General features: G+C 37.7%; 2 protein-coding genes across 5 annotated transcripts; one reads left to right on the top strand and one right to left on the bottom strand.

Moving 5' to 3' along the window:
* The first annotated feature begins 3914 nt into the window (after nucleotides 1-3914).
* LOC137940886 (probable inactive poly [ADP-ribose] polymerase SRO2) lies at nucleotides 3915-5808 on the top strand. Its single transcript, XM_068786002.1, has 5 exons — nucleotides 3915-4519; nucleotides 4599-4843; nucleotides 4928-5064; nucleotides 5156-5251; nucleotides 5365-5808. Exons 1-5 carry the CDS (start codon nucleotides 3915-3917, stop codon nucleotides 5383-5385), a joined length of 1104 nt encoding a protein of 367 aa, XP_068642103.1. The 3' UTR covers nucleotides 5386-5808.
* Nucleotides 5809-7049: 1241 nt separating this feature from the next.
* Nucleotides 7050-24172, bottom strand: LOC137941223 (serine/threonine-protein kinase BLUS1-like). 4 transcript variants are annotated; one of them, XM_068786538.1, is made up of 21 exons: nucleotides 23865-24172; nucleotides 19920-20260; nucleotides 19033-19287; nucleotides 18729-18853; nucleotides 18575-18619; nucleotides 18204-18285; nucleotides 18059-18127; nucleotides 17800-17970; nucleotides 17633-17698; nucleotides 12361-12429; nucleotides 12091-12231; nucleotides 11923-11999; nucleotides 10265-10549; nucleotides 9514-9605; nucleotides 9309-9388; nucleotides 8469-8588; nucleotides 8322-8364; nucleotides 8184-8227; nucleotides 7624-7688; nucleotides 7493-7544; nucleotides 7050-7239 (listed from the first exon to the last, which is right to left on the bottom strand). In XM_068786538.1, exons 2-21 carry the CDS (start codon nucleotides 20085-20087, stop codon nucleotides 7180-7182), a joined length of 2109 nt encoding a protein of 702 aa, XP_068642639.1. In that variant the 5' UTR covers nucleotides 20088-20260; nucleotides 23865-24172; the 3' UTR covers nucleotides 7050-7179. The 4 variants fall into 4 exon arrangements, with proteins under 4 accessions (XP_068642639.1, XP_068642642.1, XP_068642643.1 ...); XM_068786541.1 differs by having other exon boundaries at nucleotides 9309-9385; XM_068786542.1 differs by having other exon boundaries at nucleotides 12190-12231.
* Nucleotides 24173-24387: the final 215 nt, after the last annotated feature.

Raw genomic sequence — 24387 nt, 5'->3', positions numbered from 1 at the left:
TGACTATATATATATATAATTTGGACAGAGATCCATATATGAGTACATACCTATGTAAAGTTAAGTCAAGGCTCATCCAAAAATGACTAATCAACTTAGGAAACTCATTTACCAAGTAATAAACTAAAGATTTTTGTACTCATTGATCCATGTGGAACTATTATTTAACATAAAGTTTTGCAATCTGTTGTGAACAAAACAATAATTACAATAATTAACTCCTGACAGCAGGTTAGTATGGAGAGGATTGCGTAAAATGTACAATTACAGGATTTGAACAGGTGAAGTTGACAAAGCGATAATGAAACCTAAACTGTTTTAATGCTCATGTAGCCAAATTACACTCTTGGAGATTGATTCTTCATAATCATTCATCACTACCGCTAACAAAAACAATAATTTCTTATGACCCAAACGAGTGTAAATCATTTGTTCCCTTCTAATGATAGGTCCTTTTTACTATATTTCTTGCGCCTTTGTGTTGTAGGAAATCCATTGATTCATGTCATTATGGAGCTAAAACTTTGACATGACCCCCAAAAAGGATGGGTTTAATATGTTTCGCATCATTTGAAACTAACAGTATTAAAAATAAATGTTTTTAACAACGGTTCTTAAAGCAGATTATGTTTTAATCTTTCTTTCAGTCTTTTGCTATCTCCTTCCCCCTTGGTTCTTCTTCCTTTTCTTGAACCAGTTCCACTGAACCACAATCAGATATTATATCCATTTCACTAACCATCTATGCATACAGTTATAACTTCGATAGAATTTACTTTGCATAAAGCATTCTTCAATATAAAACTTTCATTGTAAGAGTAATCATTTTATCTAGAGTTAATTAAACTTATTTGATCATTAATTTTCATATCTCTAAATTTTGAAACTGTTGATTTTTTCTTATACAGTTTTATGTGTTTAACAAAATCCTAATTTTTCACAAAATTTTCTATTAATCAGGTTCACTTAAAAGCAAGCCAAAACTACACATCCGAATTCAAGCCTGCTATTTTAACTGGGTGGTGCATTGGCTCCACCTGATTAAAAGTGATTCAAGTCAGGTCAAACCAAATCCAACTCACCGTGGGCTCCTGCAACCTAAAAAGTTCAATGGTATGTTTGGCCATGAAGGTTTCCCTGTAACACAAGAAAGGTGCTTTGAAGCTGAAAGGGATGTTACTTATCTCCCAAGTAGCTTAGGTTTCTCCGATGGGCAAAGATTATCTCAATCTGGGTTTTTTAATAGGGTGAATTGACCAAACAATTTAATGAAGTTGACTCAGATTTATTAAGGGTAGGTTGGATCAGATCAGACTCGCTCTTTCCATTTTGGCCAAATAAAAAAAAAAAACAGGTGCCTGTTACTAGAAAAGGCCTGTAGCAGGTAGACTTTATTCATTCAGTAATCTTGAGTGTCTTTTCTAACCTTTCACTAGTGAAATCCGTCATCGAAAAATCTGGACTGGGACATTGATCTCTCTTTTCTCGTCTTTATCTTAGTGGACACGTCCTTCAATCAGTTTGCTTCTTCGTCCTCTTCGGAAGCTTCTGCAAAATAAATGAATTCTCCAGCAATGTGGAATCAAAAGCAAGGTCTCAAGAAAAAAGAAAGAAAAAGAATACACATAATAAGACTTTTTCTTGCACACAAGCTGCTTTCCTCCGATGGCTCGCTTTCACTGGTACCAGCCTGTTAGTTGAATGATTTTCTGCTGCCGCAGTTCAGTTAACTGATCTCTTAAGTCTTAAGTTTCTTAGTTCTCTTGGAAGGAATTTGATTCATCCATAATGGTTCAAGATTCGGGACTTTGAGCACAACTTTTGTTCTATTTTTCCTTTTTTTATTTTTTTTAATAAACTATGGCTAATACTAAGGGCTACCTGTTTCATTCACTTTCAAGTCGATTTGTGTGGTGGAGGAAAAACTTCCGTGAAAGGAGAGAATCACATTCCAACGCCATTAGAATTGAAGACCTGCAAGATGGCAGACGAACAAAACAAGTCCCAGAGAACAATATTACTGTCTGAAGACAAATCGACAAGTGGAGATACTTCTGAAACTAAAACAACATGTTTTGCTCAAGTTAGAAAGAGAATTCATCCAATTTTCACGGATTCGAAAATCACAGAGCTAGCCGAGCCATCGCAGGATCATTTCATGCTCGCGTACGAGAAGAAAACCGTATTCGTCGTGTATTTATGAAGGCACTAATCAGAAATTAAGGCAGAAAAAGTATGAGAAGAAACTATCGAATGTATCCCGTTGCTCAATAATGGATTGCAGAAAAAAGGAAGAGGAAATAAATGCGGCGATTCAGATGAACTGGAGATGAGCAAAATCGAATCATTGATGTTTCTTGTTGTTGTTCTGTCAATATTCACTGCACAGTCGAGCAATAAGTTCGATCTCCTTCACTTCTCGCCATTAAAAGATCAAATGTGAAAGAAATCCTTCCAGCTTTTTCGTAACCACTTTCTCTTATGCCGAACCAAAAAGATCGTCAGCAGACAATTAAAGATGAAGAATCACTTGCCTTATGCTCCAGACTCTGATGCTGCAGTCGTTGGAAGCGCAGGATCAGTACCTGCAAATGGTTTCGTTAACTGGATTAGAAGCTCTACTGTGGCGAGCTTCGATCGCACACATGCACGTGGTCTCGTCTTAGATTCGGAGACGGAGACTAATCCAATCTCAAGAAACAATTTTTTAAATTAAAAATCTCCAATTTCGATCATTTACCAATGGATTAGGTTTTCAGTTGCCGACCTCTGAAAGGGAACTTCAGAGGTCCCCTAATTAACATTAAAAGGAAATTAATTAAGTATTAATCAATTTTGAAATGTCAGATGACATGAATAGACGGAATAAGAAACGCGTGTACTGTTAGAGTCCGTACACGCAACGCACGTTCAAACGGGGTCCTGTTCTATTAATTTTTAACTTGGCAACCAAGTTTCCCGTCGTCAAAGGAGGCACCACATCAAGGAGGGCTTTTTAGTAACATCAAATCGTTCAAAACTGGCTTCACTCCCGAAAAGCCGAAACACGACTCTCCTTGGGCGTCCCGCGAAACGGCGGAACTAAAACTGGTGGCGGTTGCGTGCCGCCGCACCGCCATAAAGGTGACTCAAAGAGAGGCGGTTTCGGCTACCTGTTTGTGCCTCGTGACTCTCTAATATATAACCGAAAGGCTCTTTTGCCTCCTCCGCCAAGTCATCCATCATTGTTGCCTGTATATATCTGCTGTTGCAGACCGACAATTGAGTCCTCCTGGCTTTGCGTTCTTATTGGGGTTCAGAACGTTGGCGAAGGAAGTCTATTGACCCTTTTTTTTCTTCGTTTGATCCTGATTCTTCTCCTCTTGAGTTTGTGTAGCCTCGTGGAGGTCTTTCCTGAGACTACGACAGAATTTGAGATTTGGGTTCTGTTTATTGATTTTCAGGTGTGTTGCTTTGTAATATTACAATAGTTTCTTTCTTGTAAGGTTGTTATTAATTCTCGTTTCTTCTCTGCTGGTTTTAGCATGAATTCGTGATTTCCTCGTGTTGTTTCTTTCTCCTGTTCTGGTTATCTGTTTGTGCCAACTACGGCCTTTATCTGAAAAGAGAATTCATTGTCTATGTTGAACTTGTAGATTTGAGGTTCGTTATCGGTGGAGCAATGCGGAAGGGTTTGTGAATTTATTCATTATTTATTCTGAAACGAATATCATCAACTGTAGATGTCTTTGGTCTTGATCTTCGATATCGGTGCCTTTACTAAATACCCACATTGATTTTCTTGCCTGACAAGGTAAATTGCTACCGACTTATCGGGTTTCTTGCCTGAAACCCCGTGTAGCCAACGTTTTTACCTTTTTGGGCTATTGCGGTCCTGCCTTTACAAGAGCAGTCCGTGAAGTATTAAGTGAAGGATGGATCTCGGTGTGGGATCAACTGGAGAAACGAATTCTGCATCTCAATTTTTTCTTAATAGAAACCTAGAGTCGAACATTTCTGGCCTGGGTACGTCCAACCAACACAGCGAGCATATTGACATCGAGGCAGCCGCTGGCACCGGTGAACAGGAGCTATCATTTTCTCAGCGCAACAATGAGATTGAAACGTCGGTTTCTGATTCCGAAAGCAGTGTTAGTGATTCCCAACATACGATATCTGGTTTCTTTGGAGACAAGATGGTAAGACTTGACGACGGCGATAAACACCACAATTTCCTCAAACGGGTTTTCTTATCTGAAATGGGTTCTCTAGCAAAGAATACAACCGTTGTAGCCATACACAGGAACTCTTACTCTTCTTCATCTGCAAAAGCTCGGTTGCAATCTTTCCAGATTTTTTTAGAAGCTACAGCGAAGAAACGTGGTGGGGAGAGTAATATGAAGTGTGCTTGGTATGGTGCTTCCAAGGATGAAATTCATGGGATCATTAATCATGGATTTGGTCTGTGTGAGAGACCCGAAAATGGAGCCTTATTTGGTTCTGGTGTCTATCTTTCTCCTACAAATTCTTCTCTTGAAAGGTATACTTGAAAGTTTCTTTCTGGTGCTTGGTTATCTAGTTCTATTAATGTTCCTTAACCTGGCTTCTCATATTGTCAGCATCATATCATCAAGAGTGGATGAAAATGGGCTAAGACATTTGCTGCTATGCCGTGTCATTTTGGGGAATGTGGAAGCAGTTGGCTGTGGATCAAAACTGTTTCATCCAAGTTCTGAAGAATTTGACTCCGGTGTTGATAATATATCAAATCCTAAGAGATATATAATATGGAGTACAAACATGAACACTCATATTTTGCCTGAGTTCGTCATAAGCTTCAGGGGTCCTACTACTACGCCCAGAGGTAATAAAACTTACTCTGTAGCTGTTTCTTTTTCTTATAGATAAGTGAGGCTCGAATGGGGATCAAACTTTCTTTATATTCTAGGTTTTCAAAGCCTGCAGCAACCTGTGAGGAAACCTACCTCGGCATGGATGCCATTTCCAAAGCTCATAGTGTTGCTTTCAGATTTCTTACCTCCTAATGCAATTAATTTGATCAAGAAGTATCACAACGATTACCAGGTATTAATGTCTGAATTGAAGATCTTTTACTTGGAGGATGTTTTCATGTTTTTTGAAGCGTTATAAATTTATATAGACGAATGACCTGCAGGCAAAGAAGATTACGAGGGAGCATATGATAAAGGGGGTAAGAATAATCGCAGGGGACAAGTTGTTGGCATCCGCCATCAAATCCTTCCGTTCAAAGGTGCGTCTCCTTGTTGCTGTGTAACCAATATGGGAGGCTAAAATTGGTTCTCAATTTTGAAGATACAAGCAAGTTGAAATTTCTTAACATTGGCCTTGATTTCTTGTTCGCAGAATCCCATTCAGAAATTCTAATGGGGGGCGAAAGCAAAAGATACAATTTTTATTCATGGAAGCATCTGAGAGTGGGAAGTGAAGACACTTTGGAAGGGAGGAGGAAAAGGAATTGCGTTTCGGTTGTTGGCCAAATAGCGCTTAACGAGAACACTTAAAAGTAGGGGTGGAAGAGGAGAATCAGGGATTGTTCTCTGTTTCTCCCTTCCGAGTAGAAAAAGAAAATTGTACCAATTGCCTTTTTCGTTTTTTGCTCCAAAAATGAACTTTTGCCAAATTAAATCCGAAGATTGGGAAGTCGTTGATGGATTTTTGTGACGTTTGAAGGAAATGAAATGAAATGAATCGTCGGGAGAGACTGATCAGCACAGTGCATCAATGTTTATTTATTTACCAATTTCTTTGAGAAAAGCAGCGAACACTTTTTTTTTTTTTAAAAAAAATCCCGATATGTTCTCTTTGTAAGATATGCTTGAAAAGCTGATGAATCAATCGTAAGCAGAAAAGAAACGAAAAGCAGACGAATAATTGATGGCACTTGGACTGGGTAAAGAGACCGGAGGAGCCTTGGAGCTTGAAAACAATAATGTTTTCCTCTTTCTTAGAGCGCAAGTACATGGAAGCGCTCCCAGTTGGAGGAGCAGAATAAAGAAGACTTTGTGAGCGGATGGTTCGGTTAACACTTGGTTGTTTCTCACACCAAAAACCAACAACCAACAACCAACAACGTGAAAAGACTGCTGCTGTCGACTGAAGGCGGTTTTGGTTAGAAACGGAGTTCGTTCCAGGATATTCCTAGTATGTGTCCACCATTGCTTGCTTTACACTTCTCCAAATGTCAACTACGAAGAAGACATAAATCCAACCTCGTTTGTTTTTACCTTCTTCTCAACCCTATAGACGTGTTCCTCTCTGTACTCCGCTTCACCACTTATTTTTTTTTCATATAAATTATAACTTTTTTAAACCTAAGTATTATGCTAATGTAAAAAAATAAATTAAGCCAAAAAAATCCAAAATTAAGGAAACTTTATTATTTTATTTTAAATTTAAATATTATTTTAATTTAGAAAAAAATCTATTCCCACCCAAAGGTTTTTTTCCCTGACTCACAAGGTAAAAAGAAAAATCTCGAACTTAGGTTTTTTGATAGAAACAGGAAAAAGTCGGGGAAGCCAAGGAGAAAGAAAAGGAAGGGAAGGAGAAACTATAGGAGAAGTTGCGGCCAGCGCGACCTGCTGTCCTTCATAATTCCTAATTCTTAATTATATAAAAATGACATAAAAATATATATAACGCAAACAAATGGCGCCCATAAAATCGTAAAAACAGCGCTCTAATAATTTCTGATGAATTTGGATTCCATATGTAGTTATAGTGTCAGCCGTTGTTACAGCCCACGGATTTAACCCTACCATCCATGATTTTATAATGATTTACACTTGCCTTTCTACATAAATCTCCCTCAGTAAGCAAGCCCTTGGTAAGATCATAATCATTGACGCAAGTCTTTTCCACATCAATAGACGGTGAAGGGAATTACAACCCTCCCTCCTCCCTGTTGAGTAACTTTTATATTATATTATATTATATTATATTATATTATATTATATTATATTATATTATATTATATAAACAAATCACTTATCCCATTCAATTACAGGAAGCGTCTAGAAGGAGGGTCGGATATAAAATCAATCTCAAAATTGGGGATCACATGCCTATTTTTCATAATTGTACACCGAAAATTACATTCGAAGATTGGCTGTGAAGGGATTTTCTCGGGAAGTCCCGAAATAGATGGTGGAAAACTATTTATTGCCCTTGCTTCTCTTTCTGCCTTACTTCTCTTTCTACATTCAACTTCCGTTCAAGCTGGCAACATAACAAGGAGAAACAGAAATCAGATCTCTGAAATTGTTGTTACTTCTTTTCCTAAAACCAACTAAAATGAAGTTAGAAAATGGAAGACAGAAAGAGAAGCAATAGCAAAATCATTATCATCACAACCTCGATGCGGTCAACCAAGTCAAATGGTGATGAACAACTATTTTATCTTTTCGAATTTATAAAACTAACATTTGTCATAAACGTAAGCTAAAGTGGAAAATGTACTAAAAAATTTTACCTGAGCATTTTTCACTTTCGCTCTCTGCAACTCTTCAATGAGGCTCCCAATGCTGTGAGTCAATATATGATTTAGTCCAACAAGTCAACAAACAGAAAATAATGTATATCAGACTTTAAGGGCTAGCGTACCTTTGTTGGAGCTGAATCACCTGGGATTGTAGTTCTCTCTCCCTGCTTGAAGAAGCTGGGGAAAACTGTATTTTAAGAAAACAAAATGACAATTACTCTTAAAGAACAACATGCACGGATACTACTTTTGAAACCAAACAAATCGTCTAGAAGCAGGCAAGATTATTAGCCTATTAAGTATCTTCTCTCAATGGTCATAAAAAAAGCAAGAAGATGCTGTGGACTGAGTCTTTGGTTCAATGGCCACATTCAGTTTGTCCCCCCCCCCAAAAAAAAGCATCATCTGCAATCTCAGAGAAAATTTAGTTTAAAGTTTCAAAAACGAGAGTCATTCTTCATCAGATTTTTTTTTTATTAAAAGGTGGAATTGCCCATCCTTCTATAGTTGAGAGACTATAAAATTCGTATGCCTTGCCTGATAAACAAAATACACACACTACGACCATATATGCAAATAGACACCAAGAAAATTTTGTAACTCTAATGTAAATGTACACGCAGATTCTGTACCCAAGTTAGTACCATATATGCATGCTTCTTATACTGTTAATAGTTCGTACCTGTGCTGGGCCATTTACCCCAGAATCAATTGGATCTGGATAGCCTGTATCAAGAAAGACAAATTAAATAGAGAAAATATGTTTGATACAGAGAACATGATAAAAATGCAAAGATGAAAAGACAGGGTTGGCTCTAACCAGATGCTTGCTCCACACATTTAATCAATTTAACAATTTGTTCCTGTCAGCATTCACAAAGTGCAAGAGGTAATATTTCAGAAGCATATAAATAACTATATGCAGAAATGTACAGAAACAGAAAGAAGGGCAGGCGCATTATTCTACCCTTTGCATGTTATTTTGTTGCAAAATATATTGAAGAGATGGAAGAACTGAGGCAGCTGTTATTGTCGAACTTGATGGTCCACAAGAAGCATTAGGCAAGCAGTCTTGTGGATGAGTAACCTAAATAACATATACATTAAATAAATTTCACCAAAGCCATTGCAAAAATAACAGAGTAAGAGAACGAAACAAATTGAAGGCGGGCAGCAAATTAGATGCTGAATATAATATCATAAAGCATGCAAGACGCACATGAAAGAATCAGCTCAGAATGCAAATAGAAGGGTACTTTCAAAGGAAAAGAACTGGAAGAACTTCCAGCATTAATTGTTCAAGATTTGAAATTTATCAGTAACAAATTTTCATATTGAAAAGTTTACCATTGATTTTTGGAGAACCGTCTCAAACAAAAAGTAATTTGCACCAAAAAAATTAGACTCCATGAGACAAAATTGAAGGCAACATAACAAAGCACCCGTAAAGACCCCCAAACATCTTTAATACATGTCATGTCGAATGATAGAAATACCCTTTTATCACATCACAGCACCTTGTCCTAATCGTGTTACTATTAACCTGTTGGTCCTACACAACATGTAAGCCCTGTAATGACTATTCTGTAAGCTATTACAGCTAATTTGAAATTATACTAGGTGGATATATAAACGGTAATTCTAGAAATCACACTAATAAATTATGTATTTTAGTAATATTATTCTAGAAAACCATTTTCCATCCATAGAATCTCAGTTCAAATAATGCAAATTAAAACACAGAAAACCTTCAAACCCCCAATCATATTCCTTTAGAAAAGACAACTTTTCAGCAAAATTGCTATACCACATCAGAAGTAATCTTGAAACGCCCTTTCTGCTGCACGACTGACCCATCCATTGCCTCATCCAACGAATGCATGGCTGCTGCAGAGATCAAAATCTCCTTAAGCAATATGGTCTGACAACAGAAAAGATATAGCAGCAAAATTGAAAAGAAAGTGACCTACTCTCTTGGCTGACCAGAGAAGAGAACAATGCATAATACATACCAGATGAATGGCTGTTAATATCCTTCTTATGACGGCAAAGTAGTGGTCCACTATAATTTCGATCATTTTGATGCTTTTGTTGTGCATGATCCCTTCAAAATTACAAACAATCAACACAAGCCACAGCACATAAAAGCACAAAGTACATGGCAAAGTGGTTCCATCCAGTAATAAGGATATATATCCCCAAGCACAACAGAAATCCAGGAAAGTCTCCATTGGAGAACCAAAACAAGAAAAAGAAATGTTCAGTGGAGATAACATTGAACATAGGTGGTCTTAATATTTCCCCAACTTTTTAAGTTAGGCAAGAGTTATATCATAGATGTAAAACAAAATGTATGATTCGGTTTTCCCTGTGTCTTCAAGAAAAGTACTTCATCTCATCTTACACCCATAGACAGTGGAATTGATATTTGTCTCAAATTTAATAGACTTTCATGATAAACAGGTCACAAAAGTATTGTCTTCAGAATCAGTTTCAAGTAGGACTAGATGTTAACCATAGGACTTCAGATCAATTTTGACGTAGCAAGATACTAGACATAAAAGCCAGCTATCTTCACATCATTAAACAGATGAATAACAGTAGCAAATGCTAGAGACAACAAATTCTTCAGTTAAAAACATGAAATAAAACAGAATATTAACCTTTTTCTTGAAAGACAGGATATCAACCTCAATGGGAAGCAAACACAAAATCTTCAAAAACCAAAATTTCATAAATTTTATAAAGGTGAAGAACTATTACCTTTCGCCATTCCCAGTTCTAGAAGAGGAAATTACTTGCTCTGGTACAAGGGACCCACTCAAAAATTTCTGTCGTTGTCCAGGTACAGCAACAGCATTCCTGGGTAAAGAGCTAGTTCTTTCCATAAGTTCTCCATTATTATTGATCTGATATTTAGTTTCAGGAAGGTCAGCTGGTGGTGATGACTCCAGTTGAAACCTGTCTCTCGAATGTGGCTTCATATCATTCTTCCAGGTTGGGCTGTTTGCATTGAGATCTTCATCCTCACATACATCAAAGTAACCCCTGCATCAAGTGTTAAATTGTTGCAGAAGAATAAAAAATTAATGGATGATCCCCTCATGATTGCTGCAATTGAAAAATAAAAGTTAAGGTGGCTTCAAGCCAAAATATCCATCAGATAAGTGCATGTGGACTATAGGGATGGACGTCCAATCTACTAAGCCAGACCAATATTCCCATGTTTCAGTCCTAAACAAGTGGTCCTCTAAGACATCTTCCTTTAAATGAGATGCAACCTTCAGATAATTCTGGTAATTTCTGATCAGCTTACATTATTTATCACAGATTACAGTATAGAATTGCCCACATGGCGCAATGCTTCAATCACTTGAAAGGAGAACCCAGAAGAACTACCAGTACAACACTGTTTAGGTACCAAAATATGTATGAGAACCATCCTGTACTAAGTAACTGATATTCCTTACATCTTACAACACAACATCCCAAATGAAAAGCAAGTTATTATTAACTCAGATTTGTGATATGAGCTTTTGTCAAATTCATTCCCTCTCAACCAGTCAAACGAGGGATACCTCGTTAAATTTGAAGTATTAACGTAATTTCTTTTTTAAGTTCCCTTCTAACTAGAGCATTTTGAACATGTGTCTTACCATAAAAAAAGTCCAAAGCACTAATCGTTATGTTAAATATAATTAACCCAAAACATTTAAAATACTGGACTCATTTGGATCGGGATGCCTTAAAATGGTTTTAGATATCCTGGATAGATGTGTAGAGAGCATTCAGGATTGATATTCTATAATGATTTCAGAAATCTTGGACTTAAGGCGGAGATCATAGACCAAATAGACAGGGTAGGTGCAACTAATTACTTTCCTAGCTTGAAAACTTGCAATATGTACAAAAATGGCAACTTTTCCATGTATTTATAACTTTGCCATTCTTGCCATTTTATCCTTCAAGTTTTTAAATGTAAAATGAACCAAAATTGGTGTCATAAGGAATAAAGAGAATGGAAGGAGAGACAAAAAATATGAAAAATTAAGTGGTTAAGACTGGAGATCATGGTAAATTAGAAACACAATGCAGCACATTTTGGTGAACTCCTTCCGTATTCCTTTTTGCATTTTGAATTTCTTATTTCAAATTAAGATTCTGGTTTGAATATCATACTGATCTTATCTATGTGCAACCCCCTAGGCATATTTCTTCATCACCTGTGACCCCAACACTATCCATTGGCATAAAAAAATGTATGAAGGTACTGTCAATATTTGACTGGTGTGTATTTTCAAAATATAACTAAAAATAACAAAAAAATCAAATATTGAAGGGAGTTAAGAATTTTAATTCCATGATAGTCAAAAAAATTCTTAATCAGCTGGTATATCCAAGAACTTGGAACTGAATCTCACTTGAGTGCCTGAAGAGGTTTTGCAGGAAATGAAGAAGCAAGTGAACCTTCTGCATTGTGAAGATCACGAAGTCCCTCCTGAAAATAACAAGAACAATGTACTTCTCTTTTAGTGAGAAAAAAATAGCGACATCTTACAGATAGGATAAAAATAAAGACAAAGAGATACCCCAGGTGCTACAGCTTTATTTTCGTTGAGCATATCAGGGGACCGCACCTTTGGTGCAATGCCCCTGACATCACCACCCTTCTTCAAATTGTTACTTACATCTGCATCTTGGTGGGTGGGCATTCCATCATCATCCTGAATCTGTAGAGAATAGAATGTTAGCCAAGTCAAACTGTATTCTTTAGAATGCGTTAGAACAAAATCAAATAAGCATGACACATTCAATTCTTGGACCATTAATTGGAAAAAAAAAAAAAAAAACCTCCTTACAAGAGCAGCTTGAGCTTTCAAGTCCTCCAGATTAAAGTTCCATGCGCTTATTCCTCGTATATACTCTTGCTGCCAGGCACCAAGAACTTGCATTTAGAAAGCTGGCTCACTTTTTTTTCCTTTTTTTTTTGAATGGTGGCTCACTTAAAGATATCAAAATCTGAAACCTAGTCATCTCACATAGAATAATTAAGACAACATCAAGAATGTAAAACAGGACAGCGCTACAAAATGGCAGTCAAGATTTAAATCAATCAGAGGTCTCCTAAAAGGAATTCATCCATGATATTAGATGTACAAGACCTCCAAAAATATAAATCAATCAGTGGGTGCATATTCTCTATAATTCTGACAGAAAATAAATATGGAATAATAACAACGGCAGTAGTAAATCCTCCATGAGAGCTTTAAGAGAGAGATCTCGGTCTTTCCCAGCAGGTTGGCTGCTATTTTGTTTGATGAGCTTTATTTAGCAAAGGAGAACAAACAAACAAGCAAAGGTGCATTCCCCTTACAACAAGCCATTGGAGGGCAGCACCTTGTTTAGCAAGAGAATCAGCTAAAAAATTAGTTGATCTGGGAACATGAGTCCAAAAACTGGTTAGCTGCCTATTGCTGGATCATTAGCTTGAAAGCTAAAGGGCCCCTTTGGGCTGCTTTACTTCTGCTGGTGTGCCACAAAGGAGGTAGAAACTTGACTAAAGTTCAGCTTGCCAGATATGTTATATGCTGTCTTTTGTTTTCAAACCACCTTTGCACAATTAGCAGCACCATAATGAAACTATTGACCATCTCCTCCACTTCCCTACCTATTTCATAATGTGGGCTTCTAGTATTCAAATGTTTAGCATTATACCATGCTATCCAGCTACTTTTGTAGCTAGTATCTCACAATGTTTGTTTTTGCCCTTTAAAGGCTGGAAAAATTGTGAGACAAACCACTTTGGCTGTGATTCCTTGCTCTATGTGGAAAGAAAGGAATGCAATAATTTTCTAAGAAAGCATGTTCTTTAATGGGTACCACTGAGAGAGCTATTCCTCAAATCCTTCCTTGGGCAAGTCTCTTCAATGAGTTCAATGACTACCCTAGTGTTTGATTCAAAGAATTTAGAAATCAGAGGCAGGTCTCCCCCTATGATCCCCCTTACCCTCAACTCCTGAAGCGCATTTTGTTTTTGAAAATAACAAGAATAATATTAACGACCAAAGAATATACTAAAAAAAAAGAAATTTGTTTCAAAAGAAGTTGGCTGGCCTTAAAAGCTGTTTGCAACTTTTGTATTCTTTCACTGCTATATTAGAAGATATTGGTGGTATTAGGGCACTTACCAACTAATTGTATTGCTAACCCATTAGCAAGGTAAGTGGGTTGCTATCTCTCCATTGTCAGCAGCCCCAAATCAGCCTTAGTTTTTCTTTCTTTTTTTTGGCTCAATAATACTGTCTTAGTGGTATATTGTTGTTGTGTATTAGAGTACATATTTTCCTCGTGAGCAACTTATTTCAGAGTAAGAACAGACAGAAGTGATTTTCTTCCTTTTTCCCAATAAGTCAACATCGTTACACCATTGGGATACTTCAAATAAACTTGAGTACATGTAGGATACACAGGTGCTAAAACCTTTTCTTGAGATATCTTCCAAACTGTTGGGGTCCTTGCCCCGGATGTTGTTGACTCGGTGTGAAACCAGTTGGTACTGTAGTTTGAGAATTCTGCTGATCCCAAGTACTCCGCCTCCATCATTGAATATGGGAATATAAAAGTAAAGAGGAGAGGCATGACAAGAAGAATTGTGTGAAATGAGTGAATGTATCCAGTTGAGGCATTAATGAATCTGAAAAACATGAATCTCTCCAGACAGCAAGCACTTGGGGGTAAAATTGGAACCTTGTATGGTTGACTTTTTTGCATGAAGTTAATGGTAGAGTTGTAACATCACTTAACGTATGTTTAAAAGTCTTTTGAGGGGTATACCTGTCATTCTTCAAATAGGTAAAAAGTCCCACACATGAAAAGGCTTATTCTATAGGTTTATAAGGTAGGCCAATAGGCCTTCAAAGTAGTTAGTCATTCTGGGATGGAACCAGACCCTTCTATAGGTTTATAAGGTCAACGAATAGTCTTCAAAGTGGTTAATCATTCTGATAGGACCTCCTTTGCATGCAATCAGTCAGAGGGCGAACTTAGATGATCAACCTTTTGGATGTGTTACATGTAAAGGGTGGGCTAGTTCTACATGGTTAAGGATAAGAAAGGTAAGAGCTGGAATAGATAGATAGGGGAAAAGGATGCGGTTCAAAGAAAGAGGAACAAGGGAGGTGACTTGCCAGGGTTGTGTAGCTCAGTTAAAAAGTGCTTGGAACAAGGGTAAGCAAGGGACCTAGGTTTACTAGTGGACGTGTCAATTTTAGGGTTAGAGTGAGAGAAAAATTTGGCTAGTGTTTAGATAGGGAATCAAATAAGCTAAGAGAGGGAGTAGAGAGAATAGGCAGCAGTGACTGAGAGTAATGAGAGGAAAAAGGGGGTTTGCATAGGGGAGAGTGGAAGAGTTAGACGTGGATTTGGATTGGGGAGGAGTTTTATTAGAAGGTCGCTAAGAGAGACCTAATAGAGCTGGAAAAGTTGGGGAGGGACTCATGTGGAAGAGGTTGGGTGGAAGCGGGATTCTATAGGTTAGAGATAGACTCCTAAGGAAGCTACGACGTGTGAGGGAGGAATGGGGACTCTAGATGGACTCAAGGTCACATAAGTCACCAAGAGTTCTGGTTGGTTGGGACTCTAAGTGGCATGGATAAAAGAAGAGTGAGCTCTAGTGGATGAATGGAATGGTGAACCTATTGTGCAGCTAGGATGGCTAGGATGGGAAGTAGAACTCAGATGGGACTCAGATGGGAGAAAGCCCTTACTGGGGCCTCCTACTTAGAATAGGATGGCTGGAAGTGGTGTGGAGGGAGCCAACTGCTGAAGGTTGAACTCTTCTGGATGTGTAGAAGACTGGAGATGGACCGAGTGGCTACATGGCTGGGTGACTGACATCTTGAACATGTAGATGGATGCTGGCACTCGGGCAGCAGTGCTGATATAGGAGAATTGTTGGGGTGGCTGGTGGAAAATAAGAAATGCATAGAGAGCTAAAAAGAATATGGGGGGGGGGGGGGGGGGGGGGGGGGGGCTAATTTACCGATTATCAATGGTCAGTGGCGTAAGCTAAAGTCGCTATAATTTATAGACTTTCCAATTGAGTTATTTTTATTCTATAACCTATGTGGGACTAATGCAAGACTTCTTCTATTGGCTACTGGCTAACCTACTTCTACTAGGACTCCTGTATGTGCTCTAACTTGTTGCCTACATGACCTCTTTTCTTCTTTTGCAAATCCACTGACTCCTTGCTCCAAAAGACCCTCGGACTCACCCTTGTCATTATGCCTAAACTTGATGCTTCCATACATTGAACCTAAGACCCTATCCTACCCTATCGACCCATTCAGGGGCATCTACACTTATGTTTTAACCAATCACTCTTGGCGAACATGGTCTGGTGTTGGACGTAACTGGGGTTCATAACACATTCTGGCATGGAACCAGGCCCAAACATAACCTGGCATCAAACCTAGTTCTGACCCCACACCCTTTTGGTGCACCAACCATACAATCCATGGACCAGGGCGTGAAAGGAAGTATTAACATGGGTAAAAAGTCTCAAAAATGAAAATAGTTTGGGATTCTATTGGTTATAGGATTGCGCAATAGTCCCCCAAAGTGGAAATTACCTTGGGATGGAACCAGGCACAAACTTAACTGTCCTCTTATGTAACTTCATTGAGTTTAATATAAGAGAGAGGGGTCGACCATTAGCCCTAATCTCTCAAGTTGATGCATGGTAATTTTATCCTCTTTCTTCTATTTTCTCCGTCTTGTCTTCTATTGTCTTAACTAGAGATCAAGTTACATGCATCAATTCTTTGAGCCATGTCTATATTAATAGTATGGCAAAGCGTCATAGGCAACCAGGTAGCAGTTAAAAATCTTAGAAGCTGCTATTATGCCATATGCAGCAGCAGCAGTTTGGCAAGTGTTTCTAAGATCTCCTGTACTCCTACAAGTGTCTACAACAGGGTTCACTCCAGCAACTTGAACTGTTGGACCAGTGCCCAAATTATTAATACAAGGAGCATCTATAACTTGTCAAAGCCAAGTTCAAAGACCTCAAAAACCAGGTCCAAGCAATTAAAAAATACACTCCTGACTTATGCTTGTTCAAATTAAGATAACAGTCACTATACTTGTCCATCTATGTATTTTGCATAAAGTGAATGTAACTAAGAGAGAGGGGTCAATTTTTGCCCTATTCTTCCTTCTTCGACACAAACTATTGTTGTGATATTCTCTTTCTTCTTTGCTCTATTTCACATTCAAGCTTGACTCTGTTAAGTAACCTACTAAAGAAATACTTTTAGACAGGCAATAGAAAAAATTTCACAAACACAAGAAATCCCTACCAATATGGCCTTTTTTTTATCTTCAAACTGGTTCCTGTACGCACAAGTGTCTGTTGTGTTTCAGAACATGATTTTAGTCACTAACAGCTATTTGCAGTCAACAATATAGTGCTGCTAATATCCCTAGAGTAGGGTTGGTATCAGGTCGGTTTGAGCAGGGAACTCAAGCCAAAAAAACCAGGTTCAGGTTTTCTTCCTCACCCCATAGAGTAGGGACGGGGTTAGGGAAAGAAACCCACACAGGTTCAGGGCTGGGACAAGTTTTACCAAACCTGACCCAACCAGGACCCTAACTCAACCTAATTAACTTCTGTGCCTGTTTTTGAAATTATAACTATATATATTAAAAAAAAGACAACTTCTTTAATTTTTTGAGGGACTTTTTATTATTCTTTATTTACATAGTATAATATTTTTTTAGATTTTTATAATATCAAATAAATGGTAGATTGGGCTATGGACTGAAGCAGGGATGGGTTAGGGATACGGGGACGGGCGGGGACAGGATTGTGGGGATGGATATTGGAGTGGGCTCTTTTCAGGGTCGGGATTAGAAACCCAATCCATGCTCACCCCTAACCAAGAGTTTACTCCCAAACAGGGTAGAGGGTAGATGTTCACTGAACTACTTGGCCAGAAAGCCCTCATGTGGAGCAGTCCAGACTCAGACAAATCTGAGCATAAGACCACTATTATCCTGTGTATTTTAATACATGCTGAGTAAAATTATCTCCTCATTCATGCCAACTGTCCAGGGGCATATTTTTACCTGAGAAAGCTGCTCTTTATCTCCATACATTGCCATATTCTGTACAAGAAAGTCAGACTCTTTCACCTGAAAATGAAAGAAACCTCAGTACACAGATGAAATTTCTGCCAAACAGAATTAACAACAAAAAAAGGATTTAGTAAAAGGTAGAAGAGCAAAATAAAGACCTTCAGAGCCCGAAACCGTTCACCAAGGGGAGCAAGACCTTCAAGAATGGATCGAGCTAAATACTCATATGGACGAGCATGCTTAAAAAAAGAGTGCTTCAAAAGTTTTTCGGAAGAGGGCCGCTTCTTTGGATCTTTTACAAGGCATGCACCTACCAGCTCTTTAAAAGACTAAAAAGAGAACAAAATATTCAAAGCAATATTCCAAAGCACTTGATTCAGTACAATGTATATTAGTTTAGAAAGCCATGCAAAGAACCTTAGAGAATCTTCTGTCACGTTCATAATCGAGACCAGGAGGAGCATTTTGTAGTGTCATGAGCAAAACCTGCATTGCAAACATAGAAAAACAAATAAATAAAATTCAGTAGGTATATACTCATAAGCAAATGGAGGAGGTGTACCTTCATAGGTGGATACTTAGAAAATGGGGCATGACCATGAGCAAGTTCTAAAGCCGTTATCCCAAGGGACCAAATATCAGCCCTGTCAGCAGTAAAGAAGAAGCAATTGTTGAGAATAAATCTCACAGCAACTACAAAGTGATCCACAACCAAGATAAGAACTTTTGCTGGAACATTACAATCTTTTTTTTTTTTGGAAAAGGCAATCCCATCTAACTTGAGCTTCTTTTTTCTTTTCTTTTTTTTTTAACAAAGGAAGCTTCTTAGTTGGATGTCTTTCTTTATAATCAATTTTTTTTTTTTTTTTTACAAAGAAACTTGTAAGAGATTAGAAAAAAGACTTTGAGAATATTATTTTCACAACAACTCACTTAAAGTCATATCCATGTAATTGTTGCATTACTTCAGGAGCCATCCTGTAAAATGAAAAAAAGCAAAGAGACAAAAAGTAAGATTCAGTTATCATGAGGCACAAAGTGAGCTACACTTGCAGAAGCAAGATTCCAAGTAGTCCAAGAAGAGCACCAGCAAGGGGTCCCAACAAACGTATTTCTTGAACGTTGTCTGTCCCCAGTATCAAACATGCATGCTGAAACTCCAAAATCTGCTAACTTTACAGAGCCATTGGAATCAACTAAAATATTTCCAGCCTGCATAGGATGGTTAACCGGAATGAAATTAACTATAAGTATACAAGTATATTTGGTGTGAGGGGTGAGAAAAATACAACTGCTAACAACTTTATTTTGTGATCGGTGTGGTGATAAGATGTTTAATTTGCGGGTTTGAAATGATTCCAGGAATGCGTAAATTAAAGAACAGTCAATACCTTAACATCTCTATGAATGTGGCCATGACTATGAAGATACACAAGAGCCTTAAGAACCTCACGCAAGAGGGTCGCAATAACAGGCTCTTCAAAACCTTCTGGATAAGCAGACTTCATTATATGAAGGCAAGACCCCCCTGCCATATAAGGCATCACAACCCAAAGGCTTTGCTCTGCAGTAAATGAGCAATGTGCTCGTAAAAGATTTGGATGATCAATCAAGCTCATAGTTTGCACTTCTCGACGGATCCCATCCTGTATAACATGAGTAAGAAAATGCAAAATAAGGCGTCTCTATACTGAGCAAATCTTTACCAATGACATCAAAACAGAGATATAGCAAAACTTATGAAATAGTCTGACCAATATTCATTGCATCCTTTGCATTTCAGTAAGTATTCAAAGTAGATAAGATGACAACTTTAAATTTTATTATTCTGTAATTTTTTTGCCAATGACTGAAAATTAGTAATTTATAACAACAGAAGACAATTATTAGCCTACTGTTTGCCATGAAATTCTTTGGTAGAAACCTTATTGACAAGGACATCGGTGCCCTTACACCATGTCAAAAAGTAAAAAGCTTCAGCCACCTACCAACAGGCCAGGTATGCAATTTTCATGACCTTTTTTAAGGAATCTCTCTCTCTCTCTCTCTCTCTCTCTCTCTAACACACACAAATACACAAAAACAAAAATCCGTATTGTCTCTAAATTGACTAAACCATCCTTCAAAGTGCCAGCTCCAAGATGCCATAATTAGTATTTCTTAATTGTGTTATAGCACCTCTTGATATGCAGTCATTTTCTGCATCTCAGAATGGAAAACATTATTAATATCACATCAATCTCGCATCATGAGCATCAAACAGAAATTAAATACATACCAGGTCATTATTGCACCTTTCCAGATCCAAAACCTTGATGGCCACTATCTCATTAAGCGGAATGCAGAGGGCCCTGAAAACAGTGGCACTGACACCTTCACCAACCTCCTCATATAATTTGTAGTCTTTTGCATTGGCAGGAAATTTTTTATCTGATACACGTTCCATGGTTCTGCCCTATAGCACATTCTTAGTGCCCTTCGTACAACAAGAAGTTAAATAGTGCATAAATGAGTTCTACAATAACTTGCTGTTGAGATCAAACTGAGATTCTTCCAACTTGATAATAGTCTCCTCCCAGCAACATAATGTCTCACACAAAGCCTAACCTGAGAAAGCCCCTGAAGATGATCATGTTCTTAATGGTCTTTAGGTAGAAAAAAACCAATGTAAGCGAGTAATCATGTATTTTCATAACGAATTTTCATAAAGTATATTATGAAAAATGGTCCAATTTCACAGGTATCTCAAGTTTCCACGTAAAACCCACACTAGAGCACCAGAGCCATCTTCAACCAGATTGGAAAAGTCAGAATTATAAACTTTCTAAATCCAACAATTTGGGCAGGATGTTAACGAGACAAAAAAATTGCAACTAGCACTGAAGATGCTGAAGATGTAATATAAATGAGAGCACAGTAAAAAGTAGTGCTTAGAATGCAAGTAAAGTTCCTATGAAAATGTGTTAACTGATTCAAACGAATATATAGCAACTAGAAGGAAAAGAGAACTGATGCCTCCTCATTAGAAATAAGTTGGCAACAAATAGAGAAAAAGAAAGATGAAAGGAACAGAGAAGAGGCCAAAACTACATTGTATAACGAGGCAGCAAAGGCAAGAATGAATAAACTAATCCAGCTGTCTGCACCACCAGCTTTGAGTCTTTTTTTAACATAAATAAAAGCCAGCAACATGAACTGAAATACTCTTCCAACAGCTACAGAGTAATATTATTTTTAAATGACTTAGAAAAGTTAAATGACAAACTATTAACTATTACAGGATACGTAATAAAGAGCTCTTAGTTTTCCAAATTAATGCCTATCAATCATTAAATCGCTCCAATGAAGAAATTGGACTTTAAAGTAGAAAAAGTGACAAATACCGCTAATATGGAATAGAGTAACTCGGTGATGAAGTTTTGATGACAGTAAGAGAGAACAGTGCGCACCAAATTTTATGTGGCTTGTATCTGGAAACTCTATGGGCATGTATAACAGTAAAGAAAAAAGTATAGTCCCTAAAAGCCCTACATAGTTGACAGTCCCTCCAAGGTAAAGAGTATACATATTGTAGATTTCAAAGAGTAAGAAGTCCCCTAGTCTATAGCTATATGTGCTCCATATCTCAAGCTAGTTGCTTGAACTGAGAATTGTTGTGCATACGAGAATGGTCTTAAATTGGTTTCGGCTTGAAAAAATCCTATAATTATTAGTTGAAAACAGCCCTCCTAACCTCAGCTAGTCATTTTGGGAGAGACTGGCCCAACACAAGCCCATGTTTGTATTCTATGTAGCCTTTGTACATGTTCTCTATGGACCAAATGTGTATGTTTTCCACATCTTAAGCCAGGTTATCTGTTAAGGCCAAGACGTGAGGGGAAGTATTGAGGGTAAAATGTCCTCCAATCTATAGTTGTACATGCTCCAGGTCTTAGGCCAGTTGTCTGAAGTGGGAATCGTTGTGTATGGGTGAAAAGTCTCTCACTAGCTTGAGCTTGAAAAAAAATTATGCTTATTAGTTGGAAAAATATCCCTAATATCAGTCAGTCATTTTGAAAAGAACTGACCCAACTTTATCATTAAAAAGGTAGAAAAGTAATTTGAACAGACGGTCATCCCAGAATGCTCCATACAAACATATAAACGTCAGCATAATGTTCCTTAAAACATCCCGACATCCCTCCAAGGCAATGTAGACATATTGTATCTATTTACCATCATTCTCTGAGTAAGATTAACATGTATTTGGCAGCCCATGTGTTGTAAAATCTGTTGATACTATGCCAAGGAATTAAAACACTAGAAGATCTTTTACCTTCCAAACCAACGAAGGACAACATATCAAGGGCTTTATTCTTGGAACGAGCAGTAGAAGCTCACAAACTCATTTCAAGAGAAACATTCAAGCACTCAGAAACATTTCTCAGATGGTCCGAGCAAATTACAAGGACACCAGGTTGTTTTATGTTGTAGACACCAAGTTTTCATGCAAAGACAGACAAGCACAAAAAGGAAGAGCTTGAGAGCTGTCACGTGGTAAACTATCATTCAAATCCAGAAAGGGATACACGAGATATGCCCCACATATTTCCTATTGGGAAAACATACATGGCACATTATTTTAAATTTTCTAGTACAGGAATCTTGTCAAGTATAGAACTTATATGTCATGAAACAGTTTCTCTTCCCAACATTCTGTGGATCACCTCAAGCAAAGACCATTGAAACCAAAAGACACTAATAGTAACTAAACATTAGCCTTTATGCCTAGAAATATGGTCCATGACTTACAGGAAGTTTTCTTCTTTTTTTTTTTGGTTGTTTCAAGAATACTGGTTGGCAACCTATCTTAAAACTCTAGTTAACTGGGCTGTTGGGCCTATTGAGTTAAGTTCAAGTAGGGGTTCATCATAAACGGTTAATGTTGCTGGGTTCATTAGAGCACCAATCTCTCTTCTCTTTACAAGTTCCCGTTTCAAAGTTCAAAACCAATTTTTACAAGCTTTATTGTCGTATAATGTATGTGTATGCCCCAAAGTCCATCAAAATGCACGTTCAAATTTAACCAGGACCCGCATATTCAAACTTAATATTGGAAGTTAGCAACTTTGATGAGCGCTGCTGGAACTTTGATGTGTGCCCACCAGCATGTATTTCATACTGGCACATTCCTTTTGCATATAGCTACATCCTCCATTACCGAGAGAGGTGTAGAGCTACATCCTCCATAACCAAGAGAAGCATACAAACTTTCAAAATCTTGCAGTTTTGTCACAAACTAAAATTTTAAAAGCCATTCCAAGTTCAGAAATATTTTAAGCAGTAAATCCGTGCAAGCTTCTACCAGAAAAGACAATATAGGCACCAATGCTTCATCAATTTGGGGATAGGATACCAAAACAAGAGTTTAACTGGTGGTAACCCTAATTTAGGAGTTAATTTCCTAAAATGCAGCTCCTATGGATTTCACAAGTGGATAACTTCTCTTGCATTTAATATTCTATAGTTTTTTGTTAAAAAATGATAGCATTCCAGTCTTCTTCCTAGACTCATTAAAATACAGCATTTATGCGAAGCACGCGATTTTCGGGCTCGGTTGAACAGATGGTACTCTGTGTTATGTGTCTTGTTATGATCCTCATAGAATAATGATTTTAGTTATTATGATTATTAAGTTTTGAAACTGCTCTAAATGCGCAAATTCTGACATTTGTTGCAATTACATATGTCTCCTCTACCATGCCACATCACGGGTATCTCCACGGGATGAGAAAGACATCAAGCAGAGTAAATTCATGGAGAACCATATCATACGATCCCTACCAAAAACATCTATTACGTCTTGATACTAATAAAGCAAGTGCAAATTTGCCACAGGGTTTCCTCCCACAAGAACCAATTAAATCCAATAACTGACATACAAAAACAATAAATTTTGAGACAAAAGTGTATTTACAACTTCAAGAATTGCTTATTTTCACCCAGTAGCAACGAAAACAGCAAACACAATTTCAAACTGACAAGAGACAAAACAACGAAAAATAAAGTAAATGAGACAGTAAAATGCTCAATTTCAAACATCTGATCCAGAAGAATAGAACAGTTGAAACCGTAACTTTCTACAGCACACACATTTACCCAATTTAAAAGTCTTTGACTTAATGAAATTCACAAAATAAACATAGAATACAACAACAATAATAATAACAGAAACGAACCATACCTGATCTGGAAGCCTAAATCTAGAGTTTAAATAACATATTGCTGCCAGAAAATGAGAATTGCATGTATTCCGATTCTCCTTAACAGGAAAAACAGCCGGAGAAGAGATCTACTAGATATTAACGAACAAGGCAAACTTCTTCGTCCCGTCCGCCACCACCTAATTTAGAGCTCTTAACTGTCTCTTTCGACGATCAGAGTATATCAATGAAGGTACGAGAGAAAGAAGAAAAAAAAAACAAAGGGGGCCTTCTTTTTCTCTCTCTTTTTTCGCTCTCTTTTCTCTAGGAGAGATTCAGTTGCAGAAGGGAGACGTGAAACAGTCGAGGAGGATATGAGGAAGGATGCTGCTGTGCAATTTGGCCGTGGGTCCAGCCCCAATGTGTAAATTCTTTACGTTTTCAGTTCGGAGTTGGTAGAAAAGAAAACAAGCGTAACAGAGCGTCCCTCCTAGAGTAAACTCCAACTTCGTAGCCATTATCGTGAGAGGTACCGAAGTGAGATGATCTACCCGACGAGAAACG

This window comes from Aristolochia californica, unplaced genomic scaffold, assembly GCF_029961685.1.
Source record: "Aristolochia californica isolate CCGP_79_NKW_82.1479 unplaced genomic scaffold, dmAriCali1.0.hap1 SCAF_9, whole genome shotgun sequence".
Classification (NCBI taxonomy): domain Eukaryota; kingdom Viridiplantae; phylum Streptophyta; class Magnoliopsida; order Piperales; family Aristolochiaceae; genus Aristolochia; species Aristolochia californica.
The sequence above is the reverse complement of the archived record's forward strand: the minus strand, read 5'-3'. Positions and strand labels throughout refer to the sequence as shown.

Bases quoted from the DNA above. Each gene is read 5' to 3' on its own strand.
- LOC137940886 (XM_068786002.1), top strand. From the start codon at position 3,915: ATGGATCTCGGTGTGGGATCAACTGGAGAAACGAATTCTGCATCTCAA. The intron at 4,844-4,927 runs GTAATAAAACTT...TTTATATTCTAG, and splicing joins TCCTACTACTACGCCCAGAG to GTTTTCAAAGCCTGCAGCAA. The intron at 5,252-5,364 runs GTGCGTCTCCTT...TCTTGTTCGCAG, and splicing joins TCAAATCCTTCCGTTCAAAG to AATCCCATTCAGAAATTCTA.
- LOC137941223 (XM_068786538.1), bottom strand. From the start codon at position 20,087: ATGGAACGTGTATCAGATAAAAAATTTCCTGCCAATGCAAAAGACTAC. The intron at 18,128-18,203 runs GTACACCTCCTC...TTTGCAATGCAG, and splicing joins CTAAGTATCCACCTATGAAG to GTTTTGCTCATGACACTACA. The intron at 12,430-17,632 runs GTAAAAATATGC...GGTGCCTGGCAG, and splicing joins ATAAAGAGCAGCTTTCTCAG to CAAGAGTATATACGAGGAAT.